This window comes from Diceros bicornis, chromosome 2 (assembly GCF_020826845.1).
Source record: "Diceros bicornis minor isolate mBicDic1 chromosome 2, mDicBic1.mat.cur, whole genome shotgun sequence".
Taxonomy (NCBI): Eukaryota; Metazoa; Chordata; class Mammalia; order Perissodactyla; family Rhinocerotidae; genus Diceros; species Diceros bicornis.
The window spans coordinates 56,596,462-56,614,523 of record NC_080741.1 but is presented as its reverse complement, the minus strand read 5'-3'; the positions used below and the strand labels follow the sequence as shown (position 1 = coordinate 56,614,523).

The 18,062-nt window shown below is 40.5% G+C and overlaps 1 protein-coding gene across 12 annotated transcripts in view; it reads left to right on the top strand.

The window, feature by feature from the left end:
* Positions 1-18,062, top strand: part of ERC2 (ELKS/RAB6-interacting/CAST family member 2) — a 907,015-nt gene that overhangs the window by 85,230 nt on the left and 803,723 nt on the right. For 2 of the 12 annotated variants that reach the window (XM_058561438.1, XM_058561446.1), the window contains exon 2: positions 1,190-1,290. The exons of the other annotated variants lie outside the window; for them this stretch is intronic. In XM_058561438.1, coding sequence (XP_058417421.1) covers positions 1,234-1,290 — 57 coding nt within the window. In that variant the 5' untranslated portion in view covers positions 1,190-1,233. The remainder of the gene's footprint in view (positions 1-1,189; positions 1,291-18,062) is intronic. 12 annotated transcript variants of the gene reach the window in all.

The following is an 18,062-nucleotide window of genomic DNA, read 5'->3' as shown; positions in this document are numbered from 1 at the left end:
TTCTTTTGTGGGAGACAAGAGTGTTTGAAAGAATTAGGTGGGTATTTTCTGGGTAACCTGGTTTGGTATCTGTATTAGTTCATCTATTGCTCTATAACAAATTTCCCCAAAACTTAGTGGCTTTAAACAACAATATTTACTGTCTCACAGTGTCTGTGGGTCAGGATTCAGGGGGCAACTTAACTGGGTCCTCTGGCTCAGAGTCACTAACAATTTGCAATTAATGTGCCAGCTGGGGCTGCAATCTCATCTGAAGGCTTGACTGGGGGAGGATCTGCTTCCAAGCTCATCTATGAGGTTGTTGGCAGGATTCAATTCCTCACAGGCTGTTGGACTGAGGGCCTCAGTTCTTCAGGGGCTGTTGTTGAAAGCTGTCCTCAGTTCTTTGCCACTTGGGGCTCTCCATGGGGCGGCTCACACGTGACAGTTGGCTTCCCTCAGAGTGAATATGTGAGAGAGAGAAAGAAAGAGAGGGTGCAAACAAGGCAGAAGTCACAGTCTTTGATAACCTAAGCTCAGAAGTGACATCCCATATCCCTTTTGCTACATTCTGTTTAATAGAAACAAGTTGCTAGGTCCAGCCCATACTCAAGGGGAGGGAATTACACTAGGGTATGCATCTTAGGAGGTGGGGATCATTGGGAACCATTTTAAGAAGATGCCTAACACAGCTTCCTTAATGGTTCTCTCCCAACTGGTATTCCCATAGGATTCAATATTTCCTCATTGCATGTTCCTCTACCTTTATTGTCATTAGTGGATTGCCTTTCATCAATAGCCTGTAAACCCAGTGAGGAGAGGGACTGTATTTGTCTTGTCCACAGCTGTGTCTCCAAGGCTTAGATTTGTGGCACAAAGTGATGTTCAGTACGTAGTTGTTGCCAAGTTCTTCCCCCTGCTAGGTCTCCTGGACTCACCCTGTTTGCCTGACCTCAACTGAGGACCCTTGACCTTAGACCTAATTCTTGCCTCTCTTCCCACCCCTTCAGACCTGATGTTTTGGGAGCCCCTTTGGCCCCAGAGTTCACTTCTCCTTGTCTCCATTCTCCCTGTCCCACCCCTCTCCCATACCTAGCCCTGCCTCCAGAGTCCTGGCTACCTCATTCCAGGAAGAGAGTTTGGAGTCTCTTTTCCAGACGGAAATATTTTGTTGAGAGATTACTATGTAAATCTCCCTTGTTATGAACAGATACGACCTGGTAGCCTTGGGAGCATCCTGGATCCCCTCTCTTCATGCAAGTCCTGAGGAAGAACATACAGAGATGGCTGGTCCCATCCATTCCAAAAAAGGTAAAATGTGAAAGTGACCTTCTGGGACACTGAATAAATGCTAGGTTAGATTTTGGGAGACTCCAGGTTTTCACAGTCAGTGATAAACATTGTTAAATTGAAACTGACAGAGTTCACCAATAAATAAAAGAGATAACCGAGACTAGTCATTCTCAAAAGAAATGTAGAATTAGGAACTTTCCTTATTATGTTGGTGGTTGTGACCTTTGCTCTGTTGATGTCTCCTATTTGTTATGTTATTCTTCATATTAAGCTTCCTGGTTGACTTTTTCTTTTCTCTCCTGCTTCCTGCCCCACAGAAGACTTTTTAGGAAGGTGTATAATAGTGGAATACTAATAGCAGGGACTTTGGAATTAGACTGCGTAGAGGAGGAAGAACTATTCCTCTACTCTCTAGGTTCTTCTGGCTGGTCTAAGAATTAAAGTGACACGAGACAGAATAACAGGAGAAAATCAAATAAAGTTTAATGACATGTATACACGGGAGAAACCCTGGAAAAGTGAGTAACTCGCCACAATGGCAGAAGCCACTACTTTACATACCATTTACAGCTAAGGATAAAGGAGGATATTGCGGGTAGTGGTTTGGGACTTCAAAGGGGAGGAAGGCAATTCACATGGAGATGGAACAGCAAATGTTTGGTAAAATAAATGTTGACCATGCCTTTTAAAGACAATGAGAAATGGAGAGGACTTTGATTAAATGACCTTTGCTAGGTTCCTCCCTGTCTATCACATCATTTATATTATACTATAGTTATCTTATGGTGTTAGCTCCTTCCTGGAACAGGGCTTCTATCTTAAATTCTTTTAGGTGGTTAGGGGGAAAGTCAAAATTTCTTCCTGAGTCTGTTGTTTTTAAAAAGTAATCAAGCCGGGCCGGCCCGGTGGCGCAAGCGGTTAAGTGCGCGCGCTCCGCTGCGGCGGCCCGGGGTTTGCTGGTTCGGATCCCGGGCGCGCACCGAAGTACTGCTTGGTAAGCCATGCTGTGGCGGCGTCCCATATAAAGTGGAGGAAGATAGGCACCGATGTTAGCCCAGGGCCGTCTTCCTCAGCAAAAAAAGAGGAGGATTGGCGGATGTTAGCTCAGGGCTGATCTCCTCACAAAAAAAAAAAAAAAAAAAAAAAAAGTAATCAAGCCAAAGAGACACGTTTCAGGGTGGCAAATTTCAATCCCCGAAAACTGCTTAACTCGACCACTTACCAGTTTCATATGACCTTGGGCAAATTACTTAACCTCTCTCTTGGTTTCCTCATCTATAAAATGGAGATAATGATGGAACTTACCTTTAAGTTTAAGGAGAGGAATAAATGAAATGATACACTCAAAGCACTTCACACATGGCCTGGCATACAGTAAGCACTTGATAAGTGTTAGCTATATTTATTGTTTGAAAACAAATACTGGATGACTTCTCTGTACAGAGGTGGGAATGCAAGGTGTGAACCTGACTGAAGATGCAATTATTAAAAACAAAATAAAACTGGGCAATTCTGCTTTAGACCAGAGGTCAGCAAACCAGGACCCAAGGGCCAGGTAGGTTCCACCTCCTGTTTTCGTATAGCCCACGAGCAATGATGGATCTTTCATTTTTAAATGGTTGAAAAAGATCCAAAGAATAATATTGCAGAGCACATGAAAATTACATGAAATATTAATGTTGATAAATTAAGTTTCTAAAATAAATTTTAAGAACATAGGTAAAATTTAAAAATAAAAATTTTAGGGCCGGCCCCGCGGCTTAGCGGTTAAGTACGTGCGCTCCGCTGCTGGCGGCCCAGGTTCAGATCCCGGGTGCCCACCGACGCACCGCTTCTCCGGCCATGCTGAGGCCACGTCCCACATACAGCAACTAGAAGGATGTGCAGCTATGACATACAACTATCTATTGGGGCTTTGGGGGGAAAAATAAATAAAATTATAAATAAAATAAAATAAAAATTTTAATATAAAGTTTATACAGTAGGCACACTCATTCATTTAAGCATTGTCTCTGCCTGCTTCACGCTACAATGGCAGAGTTGAGTAGTATTCAAATTTAGGAAGTAACATATCCTAAGGTTGAATAGACTAAATGACTTTCAAATTCCCTTCTCTTTTAAGTTTGTAGAAATTGACTCTATATTAAAACAGCAAGTTATTGAATCTACTTCTTCTGAAATAACACACAGCACTATTATGAAATGTAGATTTTTTTTTGTTGTTAATATCAGCCTGGCTTCCATGTAATTTTATGGGATCCTTGTGATTAAAATATATTAGTTAAATTTCCATTAATATTAGGCTGAAAAATGCTGAGGAAATGCTGGCTTGGTGCATGAAATAGACTATTACAATATATAAATCACTTTAGTGGTTATCATCTCAAATAATCTGGAAGACAATTGCTGATGCAAAGTCAATTTTAAAACCATGGTAAATTAGAACACTAAGAAGAATTTATATTTTGTATTGTCAAAGTGCAACACAAATATCTAATTAGAATTGACATAATATTAATAGCTGATGATATAAATTAGAATTTAATTTTCAGTTGCTGCGTAATGATGAATTTTCTCTCCCTGGTATACATTTGTTTTTCTTCATATTAAACATCATGCCTGAGTTGCTAACGTGTGGTCCGTCAGATATGGGTTATATATGTAGCCTTGTAAATTAGAAGTTAGTAGCTCAGGGTATGAAGTCTAACAGATTATAGCTGGGTTCTAGCTCCTGTTCTGCTGTGTGACCTTGATCCAATTTTCTTGACTTTAATTTCCTTATCTGTACAATGGGTTCATTAATAGAACGTGCATCATCAAGCTGTTGTGAGGATTAAAAGTACTTGAATAGTGCCTGGAATATAGTGAAAGCTAATTGAGCGTTATATGTATTGTTATGATATAATGAGCCTTAGAAATATCATTTAATGTTGCTAATGTTAATCAATATAATTTAGATGCCCTGCCATCAGTGGGAATGTGAAAATATTATGGGCCCCACCTGTTTGTAGCCATGTCGTAGCTTGTAGCTTGTATAGTTCTCAGAATTTGAAAGCGTGGAACACCTCCTAGCCACAGAACTCTTCGGCTCATTTCCTTGGGGGGAGTTGGGTAAATCTTTTACCCAACAAAAGCAGCATATTCATGTTCCTCTCATTTGGTCATCTTGCCAAACCCCCATAGGCCCATACAAATTCCTTCTCAGGGCAAAGCCTGGCCTATAGCACAAGAGATCCAAGGGCCAGTGGCATGGAAACTCCTTAGTACCTTCCTACTTTTCTCAAGCCATGGCATGCACAGAAAATGGTAATGTTGCTGTGTCACTCTAGAGTGAGCAGATCAAGTTGCCTATGGCTGGAGATGCCTGGCTGGGGTGGTGGTACGGGAATCAATGACTTCTTAGCACACCGATAACCCATTTGTGGCTATGCCATGGCATATGGTGAGGAAGCTTCATCTCTGAGCAGAGTCTAGGTGCACTGGTAGGATGTCAGGCTATCCAAGGAAGTCAAATTCGCCTATCTGGGAAGGGGTTATTTGTAGGTGGTAGCAATTGCACCTGAGCCCTTGACAGGTGGGGTGGAGAGGTGAGAATGTGCTATTTCACTGAAGATGACCATCCTTATATGGCTACTGGGATTTCTAGTGTGTTGCACATGCTGTGTGTGTGCGCGTGTGCGTGGGCGCCCCTGTCGTTATATGTAGTGTGGAAATAAATGAGGATCACCCCAATGAGAACAAACAGAGGCTATGTATTCAGAGTTTGCTATAACAAGGGAGGTAGCCACCATCACTTACATTTGACAGAGACTCTCAGAGGCAGTTGGTGGAGTGGGAAAACTCTGCAGTGAAAAAGGGGAGGCTTCAGGTATGTATGGTTTGATTGGAGGTTGTTGGACTGAGGAAGCTGCAAGCAGCCTGACTAGAAGCAAGGTATTTTATGTGATTGGTTTTGGGGAGAGTATTTGGCTTCCTCTTGTTGGTCCTCAGTTGGAAGCAGGGACAATAACTAGGGAAGCTGGCAGTCATTGACGAAATTCTGACTGTTGTAGGCTGATTGCAGCACAGTTTTGGGGTCAGAGTTCTATTGTCATGGCCATGTCCATTTGTATATTCAGTCTCTCAGTCCTCTCTTTTCATCATTCTTTTGCCTGTGAGTAGTTGACCAATTTGGGAGAGGCTAGAGATCCAGACCTTTACCTGTCAGAAATTATCCAGTTGTCTCCACAGTCAAACTTTCCTGCAATGTCTTCTTGATCTTTTTGTTGTTGTATTATCAGGACAGTCATTTGACCACTATGGACAAAAAGGAGAACAATTAATAGTCCCTATAAGTTGCTTCAGAACCAGGAACACCAATTGTTCATCCCAGGCCAAGAGAACAAATTCCACAGGCCATGAAGATCAAACTTAGAAAGCCAAGTAGTAACTGTTTCCTTAAGGCAATGTTTAGCTTATTCCACCTTTCTTGTTTCACTGAGCCAAGTACAGCAAGCAGCATCTGCAATGACACAGACACCACCATGACTAGCCAACAACAAATCTAGAGCAATACGATTGTCCATCACTATGTGTGCCAATGAGTTGAGACTTATCTGTCTTCATCTAGGGCAGAAGTGGTATTATTAATAACTTCTGCCAAAGTGAGTCATTAATTTCTTACAGATGTTTCTATTTGAAAGATTCTCGTCATTGGGAACATTGCTCTGATTGTTTGCATAAATGGTGAGTCAGTCATTTCCTCAGGTAGAGTCCCTGAATAATCAAGGGTGGCCTCATTTTGGAGCTCATGTCCAGCATTGGTGACTTATAGAATTAGAGTCTCTGCATGGACAGGTCTTGGAATATTATTAAAAATGTCCATGAAGTATTAGTCTGAGGCAAACAGTATCAGGCATCTTGGCCACAAAAGGAGTGGTATCTAGTGGGTACTCATGGAGATACAGAACAAAAAGAGTTGTCCATAACACAAGATCAGAACCAAAGCATCACATTAGCTGGGTTACGTATTTAAATCTCTAAGAGTCTCCTTCAGGTGGCAAGTATTTGGAATTTTACTCTAGGAAATTTGTTGAATTCAAATGTGAAATTACCTAGGATCTGAACAACGAATTGTAACAATTAGTTCTTTTTTGTTGCGAGAGAGGGTCACTAGCAAAGTCACAGATTGATTTGTTTAAGGTCGTTAGGCCACATAGATGTAAGTGGAAATGTCATTGAGTGTAATTGCCTATGGTCTCATTTGATGAGACTGAAATTGCCTGGAGGACTGTATCATGGGTGTCTGATGATGGATACATATCCAGCAGTCAGTAAAATTGAGGGAGTGGCTACTGTTTAGGGTAATCTAAGAATGAATATTTTCTGACCTAACAATTATAATGAAGAGGAAAGAAAAGAGAAGAAGGGCTATTATGGATGGACAACAATCAGGGGTCTATAGAAGATGAGAAGAATGATTATAAAGAGGCAGATGAAAAATAAAACAGGAATTAAATAGGAGTCTTGGTCCAATGCCTTGAGTGGAAGCTATCCCCTACTGGAGGTCATCAGCTTGTTCCAAAAGTTTTGGGTCGGCTGTCAACTTCTGAAAATTGACTACTTCTGAAAATTCCAGAGGGTCTCTGAGAATCCTCAATTTGAGGTCCCTATATTGGAGTAGCCTTCCAGTTATGTGGAATTCTGCTTCTGTAGTTGTAAAACATGAGCCCAGGGACTGACTCCTTGGAGTTTCACTGCCCTATTTGTAGTTAACAGTACCTGATAATGTCTCTTCCAACAAGGTTCAAGAGCAATTTTTCTTTGATGTTTCTTCCAATGTACAGATCTCCTGGTTGAAGGTCATAAAGAGGCTGTTTAGGAAGATGTTGTAAGAAGGGGCCTTAACCTGTTGGTGATAGGGCTGGGTGTAGTACATGAGTTCCTTGCAGTGTTTTGCCATTTCTGTGTGCAGCAGGACACAATATAGTATTTGAAGTGAAATCCCTAAACATATGGGCCTTTCAGTTAGTCATTCATAGGAGAATAACTAATGTGTCCCAGGGGAGTGGACCACATGGCCATAGGGTCCAGTGGGAATACCTTTGGTGAAGATGAAAGAATTTCTATTAGATCAGCACCTTCTTTAACTCCTGAATGTTGTTTAAAGTTATTTTTTAGTCTATCCTGAAAATCTCCTATAGTTTCATCTTTTCTCAGCATGATTGAATTATGGTCCAATCTATTTTTATTGGAAATGTTTTGGGTATGGCTTTTAGAAGATTTTGCCTTACTTTTCAGGCCTTTTAATTTATTTTATTTTTTACCTTCAGTTTTATTATAGAAATAGAAATCCTGTAGACCCTTTTCTGGGACAGTCAAATTAGCTTTTGCTATTCAGGATTTAGATTCCAACACACGTGTGTACAAGTTGATAAAAGTCTGGTAATCCTGGGTTGTGTGCACTCAAAAGAATTATCAATTCTTCTGTGAATAGTTGCTGATCTTGTCTGAATTTAGGGAAACCCTTAATTATAGCTCTTCGTTCAGCTTGAGTCCAAGGTTTAAATTCTGTAGTTGCCTGAACACCAGGCTCATGGGCGAGATTGATCTTTAGACACAACTGGCATCTTGGGGTCTTAGGAGAGTCACTGGGAAAAGGTAGGGTGTCTGTATAAGGTAGGAGGAGTTGACAAAGGTGCAGAAGGAGAGAGATCAGAAGTATAAGGGGGAAGAGGGAGAGCTGGATGCTTGTGGGTACTTTCGTCGTAAGCATCATTGCTGTAGATATCTTGCCGCAAGCAATTTCGCTACATAACTAATTGACTATAAGGCAATTTTGCAGTAAAAGATAAAATAATGAAAAATAAGAAGGACATTAAAAAGGACATAATGAAACATGAGAAATGAATAACAAAATTAACGTCTTTATTGTGAAAGACAAACTATTTGAATACATCTAAAATGTGTGTAGATTCATGGCAATACTGCACAAATAACGATTTTATTTTGTGGGTTGTACCTAAGCACTTGTCTTCAAAGTCTTTCATTCATAGTATAATACATTTTTTTTTTTTGCTTGTTGATTTGTCTCCTCATTTGGCGTCCATTGCACTTTCTCTTTTTTAATAAAATTTCTTCCTTCATTAAGAGAGATATCAGTTTCCAAATACTAGGATGCATTTTTGTAACTCACCTTTTTATTGCATTGTCAAAGGCCTTCTACACTCTTGTTTGTTCTTGGCATATTGTCACATGTCTGTTGACAGACATTCCAAAGTTCTATGGGAAATGTGGAGCTAAGATTTATATAATATAAAAATGGGAGTACTATGTCAATGGAGAAATGAAACCAAACCGTCAACCAGTTATTTTATCTCATCCAAGCTGTCAACCAGTTATTTTATCTTTTACGGCAAAATTGCCTTATGGCCGATTAGTTATGCCACAAAAATATTTGTGGTGAAAATACTTGAGGCAAAGATGTCTATGGCCAAGATGCTTATGGTGAAAATATCTGACCCGGAGCTGGATATAGGGAGGCAAGCGGAGGACAAGGAGGGGGAAGATTTACTACGGAAATGAGTCTAGTTTGTGGTTGCTTAAGATTGTTAAATTGTTCATTAGCTTTGGCCAAAGTATCTTTTAGTGAAGCAATTTTTGAATCAGAATTTTGTTTGGAGGCCCCTGCCTACCAATAAAAAATGCTGCCCGTTGGGCCTGAGAAATCTTGTTCCCACACTTTTTTTCCTAGGGCACCTCTCAAATAAACAATTTTGTTTAAGTTAAATGTTCTCCAGATTGTCCAGTGAAGGTGGTGAAAGTAGGTGAGTGTAGGGGTGGGGGAAAATCCCCTTTCTTCCCTTCTTGTGTTCTTATGGCTAGACTAATAAAATTGACAAAAGACCAGATTAACAGGAGGAAAACCCAGTTTAGTATGTACGTATTGGAGATCATAAAGAAATGATGCTCGGAGAGTGAACAAAGCAGGCAGTATGTATATCTTTTACACAAAGAAACAATAAATTTGTGAAGAATTGACAGGACAAAGAAACTTGGGTTTGGGGTACGTAAATAGTGAGGAATTTAAGCAGAGTTTAGGCTTGAGGTAGTAAATTAGCAAGGTTTGTTTATGCAGGCTTCTCGGCCCTGAATTCCCTAGCTCTGGTGGTAAGGTTGCAGGGAGAGCACCTTTCAGAGCGGAGATTTATTTCCTGCTTTCAGGGGGAACAGAGACAGAATGCCCTTTTTGCTACTCAAGTAATTTTAATTCAAAATAATCAGCATGCTATTATGGGATATTTTGGGGTGGCCTGCCCTGGGCCCCAACATGAGATAGGTGCAAGAATTAGGATTGTAACGAGAATACATAAAATAAGCAGGAGTTTTCCTGGAGGAAGAGAGGAATTAGACTTACATGACCCATGAGAGCTGGAAACAGTTGGTTGAAAGTGATGCTTGTGCACTTAGTGTCTTGGATCTTCAATCTGAGGGTTGGCTGCCTTCAAATGCAGACCTGAGGACAGATTGAGGGTTGCCAAAAGCAGGGGGTAGAAGGTGGGTGAAATGAGTGAAGGAGGTCAAAAGGTACAAACTTCCAGTTATAAAATAAATAAGTCTTGGGGATGTCATATACAGCATGGTGACTATAGTTAATAATACTCTATTGTATATTTGAAAGTTGCTAAGAGTAGATCTTAAAAGTTCTCATGACAAGAAAAAAGAGTTTGTAACTGTGGTGATGGATGTAAACTAGACTATTGTGGTAATCATTTTGTAATATATACAAATATTTAATCATTATGTTGTATACCTGAAGCTAATATAATGTTATATGTCAATTATATCTCAATTGAAAAAAAACAACCAACCAACCAACAGCAAAGAAATGCAGACCTGGCAATCTGTGCTCCTCTAGCAGGAAAACCAGAGAGAATACTCTTTCTGGATTAAAACCAAGCTCTCAGGACAAAAAATAGAGATGGAAGGAGAACCTTATTCGATTTTATTGGTGACCACAGAAAAGCTTGTCCAAATGGACACTGGTCTAGTGCGAACCACAGAATCACCAGTCTGTGAGACTGGCTCAAACAACAGGCTTCTAGGACCTATTGCCTGTGTTCTACCCTGTGATTCTTTTTATGACAAACAACACTTTTAGATAGCACAACACAAAATAGAAGGACAAAAGAGAGCAAAGAGAGTTGAAAAGGAATGGCCTGATTCCTCCAAACAAATGGGAGCCAATAACAAAACCTGGGTATTACCAAACAGAGAATAAACAGCCAAGGAACTCAGTGCAAAGAATGGTGTTCACACCCAATGCTGACTTACCTCCTTGACACAGACTTGACAAGCTGCATGCAGCAAGGCAAAAGGGACCTCCTTGAGTAGTATACTTGGGGGTCAGCAAACATTTTCTGTAAAGGGCCAGATAGTAAATGTTTTAGGCTTTGCAGGCCAGACAATCTTTGTTGCAACTAAATGAAAGCAGACATAGATAATACGTAAATGTATAGGAGTGGCTGTATTCCAATAAAACCTTATTTATGGACGCTGGAATTTGAATTTTTTATAATTTTCACATGTCATGAAATGTCATTTTTCTTTACTTTTTCCAGCCATTTTAAAATGTAAAAGCTAGTCTTGGCTTGGGGCCATACAAAAATGTTTGATGGGTCAGATCTGACCCTCAGGCCATAGTTTGCCAATCCCAGCTCTAGTAGGGGTAGATAACAAATACTCACATGAGTGTAATAGAGCAACAGCAGCAATAAAAATATAGCAGCTGATAGTTGACTAAAACACTTAGGTCAGAGTACTGGGTGTCAGACATTGTTTTAAGTACTTCATGTAAATTAGCTCATTTACTCTCTTGATAACATTGTGAAGTAGGTACTATTCTTATTCCCATTGCTCAGGTGAGAAAACAGAAGCTCTGAGGGGGGCTCGGTGAGTGGTGGAACCCTGGCAGTCTTCCTCCAGAGACCCTGGTTGCATTGTTAAGCTCTTTTGGCCACTAAGACACAGCATCATAAACAGACACCTGGAAGTGGCCGGGGGCTCACTCAGTGAAGAAGAATACAGGCAGCATTGGGTGCCTGGAGTCCCCTCCGGCATTCTACCACCATGTGCCCTGATCCCCAGCAGAAGAAAATCACGGCTTGTGTCTTATTTTCATCTTGTTTAAACTTTTAGCAATTTTAAAATGACAGTTATTCTTCCTCTTCTGGATACAAAGGCAATACAACACAGGCTCGTTATGAAAAACTGGGAAAATGTAGTCAAGTTAGAAGGTAGAATCTCCTGTTTCTTCCATTCCAAAGTTAACCCCGTTAGTAGTTAGGAGTATATCCTCCCTGTCTTTCTCCCACACTAGTATTTTGTGTACATTTTTTTAACAGCTTTATTGAGATATAATTTACATACAATACAGCTCACCCGTATAAAGTGTATAATTCCATTGTTTTTGGTATATTACATTATTAATTTTTAAAAATTGTGGTAATTCTATATAACATAAAATTTGCTATTTTAACCACTTTGAAGTATATAAATTCAGTGGCATTAATTATATTTACAATGTCGTGCAACAATTTCCACTATTTCCCAAACTTTTTCATTACCCCGAACAGAAACTCTGAACCATCAAGCAATAACTACCTACTCCTCTTCCCCTTCAGCCCCTAGTAACCTCCAATCTACTTTCTCTATGAATTTGCATCTTCTAGATGTTTCCTGTAAGTGTAATCATATAATATTTGTCCTTTTGTGTCTGGCTTATTCACTTAGCATAATATTTTCAAGTTTCATCCATGTTGTAGCATATATCAGATGTACATATTGCTTTGAGACCTACTTTTAAATTTAACAGCATCTTGTGAAAATGTTCCCAGTTGGGCAGGGGTGAGACAGTGGGAGTGGGCTGAGTTTTATAAACCATGCTAAGGAGTTTGGATTTTGTTCTGTAGGCAGCAAGGGAATAGCAAAGTTTTTTTTTCCTTTCTTTTTTTAAGCAGCGAATGACATGATGAGATTTCTGTTTCAGAAAGAGCACCCGGACACAGATATGGACGAGGCCTAGGACAGGGTGATTTGGGAAGCCCTGGTCCTTAAACTTGAATAAACGTTAGAGTTGCCTGTGGTCTTTATAAAAATGCACCTCAGAGGTCCTTCACCTCAGAGGTCTTTCCTCAGGGGGTCTTGAACAAGACCAAGGAATCTGCATTTTAAACCTCTGTCCCAGTTGATCTTAGGTGGATGGTTCCTGGATTTTATTTTGAGAAATACTGGACTAAAGGTTGGAAGACTAATTTGTAGTTTTGCCCAATTTGATTTTTAAAATTGCATTGATAAACAGAATGCTTTTCTATTTAAAGAGAAGCAAAAGTCACCCTGTAGTTGCACCTTTTTTCAACACGAAGAAAACTGACACTCGGGGACTTATTTTGACAGGAAGAAACACATGATGTTGCAGTGTCACTGGCTAATGACTTCTGCCTCTCACTGCATAAATTCTTTTTTTCCCTAATTTAGTCATGTACGCCTTGCTTGTACCAACTTGGGTTTCAGACTACTCTGGATAAGAAGCCTGCTTTACCTTTCCTTCCTGCGTCCCACAGTGTTTGGTTCCAGGGTCAGAAGTACTTGATTAATCGATTTGAAAAGAACTGCTTAAATTCTAAGGTTGAAATATGGTATGTTTATTTTTCATGCTGTGGATGGCTTGTTCAAATTGAAATTCAGCAAATCTATTTTTGTCTGTAAATTACGGTCATTTTTATTCATCAGGAGTTTATGCCTAACGTTTGAGTACACATTTAATCTATTTCTCGTTATAGTCCTTTCTATTCTGCTCTGTTGTTACTCTTTTCCTTAATGTATCACCATCCATAGATTCGATTCTTTATTTCCCTGTGTATCATAAAAGTATCATGAAGAAATGATGTTCATTATACTGCCATATAGACTGACTACTGCTTGCTTCTGTATGTGGCTGTCCTAAAAACCAATTGCAGCCATACTGTTTACTTCTCCCAAAGGAGAACAGGCTATGAGGAGACAACATCTTTTGTTAGATGGGTCTGTCAATTGCTGGGCAGATTTTCGAGATATATCTAGAAAGCCAAGGCTCAAAAACCCCAAGAAAGGCTGCGCTGTAAGTAAGGAGGAGCCTCCTCCCAGCTGGCAGACAGAGCTTCCAGAGGGTCCTTCTGCTCCAATAGGGCAAGCATTCTCATGGGAGGAGGATGGCATCTGTCAGGAAGAGCCCACTGTCACCTTCTGGCAGATGTAAATAGCTAACTGTCCCTTCTGAATAGTCTTGTTGTAATTGTTCCTGTGTTTTCATAGGAGAAAAAATAATTTGAGGCATGCTGGAGACACTCACAAAATAGGAGTGGGCTCTGAGAGTAGACCTGAAAGAGACCATCCACCTGTCACCAAAATCAGTAATTCAGAGTGTTCCAGATCCAGAGTGTGGCTGGTTTGTCTATGGTTCCTCTTTCATTCCCCAAGAGGAGTTTGAGCCCACTAGTGGGAGAGGGGGCTGCTTTACCTGAGAACTTGGGTTCTGGACCCTGGGAAAAGCAGCGTGTGTATGAGGCCCTAATCTGTAAAGTAGAGAGTTGGACAAGATGGTCTCTGAGGAACCTGGCCGCTCTGACACTTAAAATCCCTCTTTGATTTCTTGGTAGCTTGGTTTGTGTACCTTTCTTCCTGTGTTTACCTTGGTTTTGGTTGACCAGAGGCCTTCCTTCTGTTTGGCAGGAGATACAGTGTTCAGTCTTTATCTTGTCTTCCTGGGAACTCTCCTGAATCCTTCAGACAGAGGATTGGCTGGGCTTTAAAGTTCTGCCTGCATCAGTAGAAATATATCACCTTCCTTTGTGCAGAAGTGGTGTGTGTAATTAAAACAGGGTTTTTCAGGAGAACCTTTAATTCCTGAGTGTGAGTCATGACTTGCAGCCAGCATCATGGGAGCAATATTGAGGATAACAAGGAAATTGTGCTGTCATTTCAGGTCTTAGTGCTTCCTGGGTTGTACCCTGGCACCCCTGCCCCTCATCGATATAGGATTTATGATGCATCTCTTAGGGGAAAATACAGAAAACTGACCCTATGGGTATAACCTCTGTCCATACATAGTAATACGTACCATCTTTACTACTTGGGCTGGCTTGGCTGGTCATTGTCTGCTCTAACTGGTGGTGCTGGCTCACTTTTTGATGTCCTTGTGAGTATCCCATGGTCCAGTGGCCTCACCTTCAAACCAAATTAATTATGTTTGTTTTTATTTTTTGGTTGCTTTCAATTTCTTATTCCTTTTAGTTAAATTTCTCTTAAAGCATAACATATTGAGTCTTACTTTTTACATTTTGGCTTCTCTTGATCTCTGTTGGAGACCTTGTGCTAATCTCCATCACTTTCACTTTTGAAACTTGCTCTCCTTTTTCCTTACTGGTCTAAATTGAATAAGCTATTGACTTGTTCTGTTTTCAGTTCTATGTCCTAAATATCAAGGTTCATTTCCTGCTCTTATTTCTCTTGTGGACTGTTTTTGCTTGGTTGGGCCTCCTTTGAGAAGGCATCATCTTTTCTTCCATGTGTTTCATGTCAGTCTTTGCTGTCTTTGCCTTCCAGCACATCTCCACTTCATGAATCTGCCTTCAATTCACCCCTTTGTCCTTCTTCATCTTCTTTACTCTGTCCTGGTGCAGCAGCTGCTTTGCTGATCTCTTTCTGCTTGCAATTTGTCTACAGAATCTGCTCCACACTCGACAACATGGCTGACAAGACTTTTCACTATCAGCCCCTAGTCTTTCTCTCCAGCCTGTTTCCATTTCCCTCACAGCTCGGTCATATACCTCCTGTCTTACTGCCTCCAACGTGCAAGGATCTTTCCTATCTTTGTGCTTCTGGTTGCATGATTACCCAAGCCTGGATTCTTGTTTCCCTCTTTTCTGGGTGGCAAACTCTTATTCATCCTTCAATACCTAACTCTTACATGGCCTCTTCACTCTTGGATTGAGTCCCTTCCTCCTTGGAGTTCACATTGTTTTTAGCCCTGGAGAGCATGTTTTTATAGTGTATTATCATTACTTGCTTCTGTCTTTCCTTCTTTTTAGACTCTATGCACCTTGAGGGCAAGAGCCAACCTTAGTTTCTTTATACCGGGCCCCCTGCCTGTCACAGAGCTTGGAGAAGTGGCAGGGGCTATTAGGAAGAGTTTTATTACCAGAGAGGGTAGGGTTCAAATCCTGACTCACTGCTTAACCAGCTGTGTGGCCTTGGGCAAGTCACTTCATCTGTAAAAACTTTGGTTTCCTGATTTGTGAAATGGGAATAAGAATACGTACTTTGCATGTTGATTAGAAGATTTAGAAACAACAACGCTAGCAGATAATAGAGTATCTGGTGCGGGGCAGCTCACAGTGTTTATTGTGTGAATGATCAGATGGTGCTGCTCTTGGATTACTTTCTGTGATATCTTATTCTCCTAGGTCTTTCTTTTTCACTTTTACTTTTTTTCAGATCTCATTTATGAGCTGTATATTCTTGGCGTGGGTAAGCAGATTCGTTTGTGGGAGGGTGATGAGAAGTAGAGAAAGTAAAAAGGAAATTGAGAAACTGCCTTCATTTGGACAGTTATGATCCAATTTTAACTTGACAGTTGTTCTGTGATAGACTCCTCAGTCTGGTTAGATATGTGAGGCACGATGATCATGTGGTGGGGTTTTAAAAAAATATGCCAGAATTTGCACATGTACACATCTTTGCAAATTCATGCACACGTGCACACATGTTGAAATAAATTTCTACCAGCTAGTTAACCCCTTGTCAAGGTGTCACCTTAGACCATTCACCCTTCCGAGTAATTTTATTGTTCAGCATTCTCTTTGAGCTCCTTTCAGATCTGCATATTCTTTAGAATCTCCTCGATGAAAATAAGCTAACATTAATAATAACACTAATAATCATAACTTACTGGTATTGAATCCTTATAAGGAGTCAGGCAGCATATTAAATGCTTTACATTTAATATGGATTTACATGGATTTAATATGCATTTACATGGATTTTCTCATTTTACCCTCATAACAAGCTCATGGGGCAGACACCATCATCCTATATTATACATGAGGATAACAAGGCTTGGAGAGGGTAGGAGCTTGCCTGCATCCACAGTTACTAAGTGTCAAGGCTGAGATGTGAACCAAGGATCCTGGCTTTAGTTTCCATGTCCTAAGCCACCAGCGTGAGTGGGCATCTACTGCACCTTTTTGGATGTAGTTGTCTTTTGGAAACTGAGCCATGTCTGGCCACTTAGGTGACAGTTGTATTATGTTACCTGCACTGAGTCTGTAAGCTAGATTGAAATATGCTTTTGATGTGTTAACTATTTCCTACACTTGACTGTGGGCCTAAAAACAAAAAAATTCTAGGAAGACTACCACTTTAGATAATTCCAATTTAAATGTGTCACAGTGCCTCTTTTACCTAATGCTAATAACTATTTGGAAGTTTAAAAGAATGTGTATAAAAGTTAAAACAATAGTCTCTATAGCAATTATTCTATTACGTGTGGTTTAAAAATAAAATCCTCACATAAGAAGAAAGAGATGGGGGACTAGTGTTTGGGCCAGTCGCTTTAGAAATATTATTTCATTTAATCAAGAACCTGTACCATAGTCATTTTTGTTCTCATGTTCTTGATGAGGAACTTGAGGATTAGTGAGGTTCAAGGTCACTTCAACAGTAAACTAGTTTTCTGGCTCTAAAACTCATGTCCGCTCTACCAGATGACATATCAGCCCATAGGGAGAACAAGAATTTATTCCTTTGTAATCAGAGCCCATTTTCCCCTTTGCTCAGCTCAGCCAGCATGGGACTTGTCTTTACCCATTATTTGCAGAATTAGGGCAGAAGAAGTCTTATGGAGGAGGAAACATTATATGGATGGCGTGGTTTAATATGGCAGGTTGGTGCCTCAGAATAGAATCAGGCACACTTGGAGTGGGGACTGTAAATGAAAGGGGCTCTGGGAAGTGATTTCCTTGGTGCTTGCAATATTTATTTAGATTTTTAAAAAATTACGGTATGGGACATGATGTATTTGATCGCTTGGATCATTCATTCCACTGAGTGTAATGGCTCATTAAAGTTTAACAATGGAATATGAAATCAGGCCTTCTGAAATGACCCTTGATCTTTAGTTAGCTGAAATGTTTCCTCCTGTTCAAAGCGGTGAGAGGCGGCACTGTATGTGAGACCCATGTTGGGAGGCCAGGGGCTGCAGTGGCCCTATAAATATCTCCTGCAAAGACACGTGGGTAACAAGCAGCCAGGAGAGCAGGACTCCATTATGGGTACTCACACTGAAGAGCTGTCGGTTTCAGCTTCAGTTAACTTAGGCATAGAGAGCCTGGAGATAGAAAATGCAGCTCTGGAGTCAGACTGCCTGGGTTCAAATCCCAGCCCACACCTAACCAGCAGGGTAACCTTGTGAGGTTCCCTCACTTCTCAAAGTGCGTCTGCTCAAATGAGTAGTAATGGCCTCTGCCTTCTGGAAGGGTTGTTCTGAGGTCTTTGGGAAACATAGACAGAGTCTGGCTTCTAACAAGCCCCAGTAGGGATTGCTGTTACTGTGGCTAAGTCTAGAGCTGTGTGCACTGGGGTGGGGGGAGCATTGCCAAGGATCTTGTAGCCTATTGACTTTACAAAGGGGAATGTTTCATACAAGCCTGCTGGCCACCTGTTTTCATACTACTGGTGGGCTAAGAATGATTTTTTTGTTTTTAAATGTATAGTTT